This window comes from Octopus bimaculoides, chromosome 30 (genome assembly GCF_001194135.2).
Source record: "Octopus bimaculoides isolate UCB-OBI-ISO-001 chromosome 30, ASM119413v2, whole genome shotgun sequence".
NCBI lineage: Eukaryota > Metazoa > Mollusca > Cephalopoda > Octopoda > Octopodidae > Octopus > Octopus bimaculoides.
In genome coordinates this window covers 6,188,942-6,194,523 of record NC_069010.1, presented here as the reverse complement: position 1 = coordinate 6,194,523, position 5,582 = coordinate 6,188,942, and the positions used below count along the sequence as shown (strand labels likewise).

Genomic DNA, 5,582 nt, shown 5'->3' with positions numbered 1-5,582 from the left:
TATATAATACAAAGAATATATATACATGTATACACACATATATGTACATACTTACATCTACATGTGTATATATATGCATATCAGGGTACAGGACGTTAGAACAATAAACTACAGACAACGGAACGAACACATAGGAAAACGGAAAGCCACTTGGAATATCCCTTCATCAGCTGTGTCTATTCTATCTAGACGATCTATCTATCTATCTATCTGTCTATCTTTATTCCTATCCACTAACCATGCAAGAAACCAATCTGGTACTTAATTTAGCGACCCCGAAAAAATGAAAGGCAAAGTCACTTTCGGCGGAATTTGAACTCAGAACATAATAAAGATGGACGCAATGCCACTAAGCGTTTTAGTCTGGTGTGTGCTGACGATTCTGTCAGATCGCTGCTTTAATAATATGATTAAAATTAAAAAGAATAATGATAATAATAACCATAAAAAGTACTGGGTTCGATTTGTTTGACTAAACCCTTTGAGGTTGTGCTCCAGCATGGCCACAGTTTAATGAATGAAACAAGTGACGGATAAAAAAAATTCATTACTTTCGACTACGTTACTTGCACCACCCCCACATTGCACTGCAGCACATTAAACCCTCCCCACTTATATTAGGTGAGACAAGTTTTTACCTGTGTCTCACCTGGAAATTATTAATTAATTTCCTGCATATCATTTACCGTGCTGACGCAGGTAACCTGCATTAGTCCTGCACGTTTTATTTTGTAGTATTTCATTACATTTATTCTACGTCACTTACTGCACACGTCACTACGCCCTCACAGTACTATATAACAATTTAATGCACCATTCTGCACTAAAAGCTTCCTATACTCTCACAACGTTCTAATTATCATCAATATTCGTAAAGCAGTCAACCCACTTCTTTTAACGAACTCTTTAATACCTCGTTAAAGAACACTACAAAAACAACGGCTTTTAACAACAAAATGCTGCCCATGTTCCCAGGTCTCGGTTGAAAGTTCCCTTAAAGAGTACAAGACTTCTTTCTCTCTTCCGGTCTTTCAAAACCCTGCCTTTCTTCTTCCTCTGTCTTTGTTTTTCAAGTTGACCCTTTCCTATCTTGGCGTTTACCATGCTTTCCATATCTCATCCTAAATGAACCCGTTTTCAATTTCTTCCCTTAGAGCTGTCAATAACCAAAGTAACAACTTCTCTGTCGCTATCTATCTATCTATCTATCAATCTATCTATCTGTTTGCCTCATCTATCTATCTATCTATCTATCTATCTATCTATCTATCTATCTATCTATCTATCCATCTATCTATCTATCTATCTATCTATGTCTATCCATCTGTCTGTCTTTTTATTTGTCAGTCTGTCTGTCTGTCTGTCTTTTTATTTGTCAGTCTGTCTGTCTGTCTGTCTCTCTCACAGACACAATGCAAGAATTCCTGAATCATCTTCCCTTCCGATAAGGGAGTTCTGACGTGACCTGCCAGAAACAGCAGCTACATAGTCCTGATATCTAGACGGACAGATTTGACAATATGGTTATACATATACGAAAACATACGAAGTGGTCGCGACTAGAACATCTTTGACCATAAGTCTAATGGATCAGGACTGACCAAGGGCAGCTTATAAGCCCTACCAGCTTATAAAAGGGTATATCGAGCCATATTAAAACAAAAGGTAGGATTATCAAGTCTGGAACTCGTTTAGTCATCAATCTGCTCAATCAATAACAGCCGAATCCGTCTCAAATTACATTTGTAAAAAAAGGATCACTCTGATATTTGAACATAAAGGCAGTGAGGATGCTGCCGGACCATCTTTGATCATGGATCCGCGAGGTGGACAGACCTGGGGTTAAACAACAGCGAGTCCATCTTATCACAAAAGGAAGTGAAGGAGACGGCGGGGAGAAACGAAGGGGAGGATGATTCGGAGAAAGGAAGGCAACAATAAGTGAGGCAACGGCTGGCATGTGGAGAAAGGGAGATAGTATGTGAAGGGGTGAGTAAATTGTGTCGCAGAATGAGGAAAGCGAACGGAGTAGAGAGAAGAGTAGTAATCAATAAAAGTGGGTAATGATGATCGTGTAAGCGAATAAGAGAAGGGGGGGAGGAAAGTGAGGGAGAGAATGAGTGCGAGTGTGAGGGAATGAATAGAAGTAGTATTAGAGACAACGAGAGAAGTATGCAATAAGCAGGTGGAGAAAGGAAGATGGTATTAGAGAGAGAGTGATAAAAGAGGAGAATGGATAAATAGAGAGAGAGAGAGAGTGTGTACGAAAATGATGAACAGTAAAAAGAGGATTTGTAAGGTGGAAAGAGGAGAATGAACGGCGCAAGAGAACAACGAAGGAAGGGGAGGAGAGTAAAAAGAAATATTTGTGTGAGTATTGGTAACAGTAAGAGTAGAAATAGTAATAGAAATAATAGGAGGAGGAGGTGGATGAGTGAACGATGCAACGAGGAGAGGGAGGAATGATTGCGTGTGTGAAGCGTGTAAACATAGTAGGAAAGGTAAGAATAGTAAAGAATGAAAGGGAAAGAGGAAGAAGGGGAGAGTGAAGAGTAGTAGTAAGAGTAATTAAGAAGCAGTAAGGAAAAGCGAGGGAGTTAGTGAGTGAAGTTTTAAAGAGAGGAATGGGGAAAGTAAAGAGAATTAGTGAGAGTAGTGATGATAAGAACCGTTACGAAATGTGAGAGGAAAAAATTTAGTGGGAGTAAGAGAAGCAGAGAGAGAGAGTGAGAGAGAAAGTAAGAGGATTAGAGAGGAAGAGAAATAGAAAGAGAGTGAGTGACGAAGCAAGACAATGAGAAAGTAAGAAAATTAGAGAAAGATTGACAGAGATGGAGAAGGAGAAGTAGAAACATGCAGTGAGAGAGTAAATGAGGAAACATGAAGCACAGAGAGAGAGTGGAAGAGAGCAAAGAGTAGTAGTGAGAGCAATAGAAACAGTGGGAACAAGCAGAAAGAGTAAAGAGTAGCAGTGAGAGTAAGAAGAAAACAAGAAAGAAAAGCAGTAAGGAAAAGGGAGCAAGTGAGTGTGTAAACCATCCAGCAGCACGAGGAAGAGGAGGGAGAGAAGAGTAACGAGGGGTGGTGAGAGTTATGGCAAGAAGACCAAGTGAGAGATATTACAGGGTGAGTAAAGAGAGCGAAAGAGAAAAGAGATAGTGAGTAAGTAAACAAGGCACCAGCACGAGGAGGCAGGCGAGGAGTAGTAGTAGTAAGAGTAGTGGAGGAGCGAGGAAGTAGCAAGAAAACAGTAGAAGCAGTAGAGCAGCAGCAGGATTAGCAGCCTTATCGTCTGCTTCCTTACAGTTTTGTTTGTATGGCTGATGTAACTGTCGTTGCTGCTCCCAGCTTGGCTTAGATCAGTCGGAGGAAGATATTCTAGCAATAATGGAGGGATTTACCGTGTTACAACAACAGTAGCAATTATACTGGCACCAACAACGACAACAGATCTACTACTACTTCTACCAGTACTACCGCTAATCGCAACGCTATTATCACCACCACTCACAATACTATCACCGACGCTACCCCTATTCTACCTGCACTATTAGTTCCACTAACAACACTATCATCACCACTTACGGTACTATCACCTACACTACTACTCCAACGATACTACTAGCACCTCTACCACATCCATCGGTTCCCGTTAATGAAGGGACCTCTACGTGGTAGATCGCTTTGCTAGAAATAATAGGTAAAAAAGATTCCCCCCCCCTTATCCCAGTGCTACAGTCTTAAAACAAACAAAAACAAAAATAACGTGGACCATTGGATTAATGTAATCTAGACATAGAGATTGTTAGATGGGTTGGTCATGGCTAGAACGTCATTGAGCATAGGTCTGACAACTACTTAAAGCAGGGCTGAATCGGGACTAAGCATCACTCCACCACAAACAACAACAATAACAAAACGATCACTCATCATCACTCAACACCAATTAGCCAGCATAAACACCGCTTTTTTTTTTTTTTTGACAACCGTTACAGCCACGACCACCACCACCACCACCACCAGTGAATCAAGATGTGGGCAACACACGACGAAAGCCCGAGCCACACCGCCCAGCCTCCGCCTTCCCTGTCTTCCACCTCGTCCCACGACGCGTCCTCGCCGCCACGCGAACTGCCGCCCGCTTCGTCAGTCACGTCAGCATCGCCATCACCATCATTGGCAGTTTCGAGAACTACTGTAACTACAACAGCATCCTCATCATCCTCATCCTCATCATCATCGTCCTCCTCCTCATCATCATCATCATCATCATCATCGTCGTTGTCTACTGCTGTCGATATTACGACGACGACAACAGCCGCCGCCGCTGCAAAGACACCATCATCACTATCAGCATCTTCTACAAATACTACCACGACTGCTACTACTACTACTACTACTACTACTACTACAGCTAATAATAATAATAATAATAATGATAATAATAAGCGATCGTCGTCGTCGTCGTCGTCACAGCAGCAACGATCGCCCGCACATTCTCCCACATCCATGCTTACGTCACCATCATCATCATCGTCATCATCATCATCGTCATCGTCATCATCTGCAGTTGCAGCGACCACAATGACAACAACAACAACAACAACAACAACAACAGCAGCTGCAGCAGCTAGTATTTCTAGCATGACTATGACCACTACTGCAGTATCGGCTGGGGCAGGGGCAGGGGCAGGGGAAACAGCGGCACCTTCAGCTTCATTATCACCATCATCATCATCATCATCATCATCACCATCATCACCATCAGCTGATGCAGAAGCAACAATAACAACAACAACAACAACGGTAGTAGCAGCGGCGGAAGCAGCAGCAGCAGCAGACGTAACTACTACTACTACTACTACTACTGCTGCTACTACGACAATAGCACTTCCGAGACCAACGGCCAATCACAACTACAACATCAACATTAACACAGACGCTAACAGCAGCAGTACTAACAACATTAGCGACCCTATGACAGCAGGTACCGCTACCAGCACCAACAACATCTCCAACCCAACCGCGACCACCACCACCAACACCTCCACCGCCGCTGCCAATATTGGCAGCGCCAACATCAACACCACCTCAAACAATATCATGAACAACAACATCAACCTTAACACCAATACTACTAACATTGCCACCAACAACATCAACACTACCAGCCCAGTTGCAGTAACAGCAGCAGTAGCAACAACAACAACAACATCAACAACACCAACACCAACAGCAACAACAACAGCCGCAACAGGTACTGCCCCTAGTAGCCTCTGCAATGGTGGTAGTAGTAGTAGCAGTAGTAGTAGTGGTGGTCCTAACTGTAGTGGGAGCAGTACTAGCCAAGTGCGTGCGACACTTAAGCCAGCCCTCTCCGGACCTCGTTACAAGTTGATTACTGAAGGTGAGATACAGGTATGTCGTCTCAATCACACTCGGACCATCGTCAGCAAGATTATGAACTCCAAGTACCTTCGTCGATGGGAGAGTCATCACCTGGTATTGAGTCCTGCCGAAATACGATCAGCAACGGTAAGTATATACCTACTTATGAAACATTATATATATATATATATATA

General features: G+C 42.7%; 1 protein-coding gene across 1 annotated transcript in view; it reads left to right on the top strand.

The window, feature by feature from the left end:
• Positions 1-3,206: 3,206 nt before the first annotated feature.
• The window catches only part of LOC106880057 (C-Maf-inducing protein), a 92,307-nt gene continuing 89,931 nt past the window's right edge, over positions 3,207-5,582 (top strand). Inside the window, exon 1 of the mRNA XM_052978109.1 lies at positions 3,207-5,535. Coding sequence (XP_052834069.1) covers positions 4,033-5,535 — 1,503 coding nt within the window. The 5' untranslated portion in view covers positions 3,207-4,032. The remainder of the gene's footprint in view (positions 5,536-5,582) is intronic.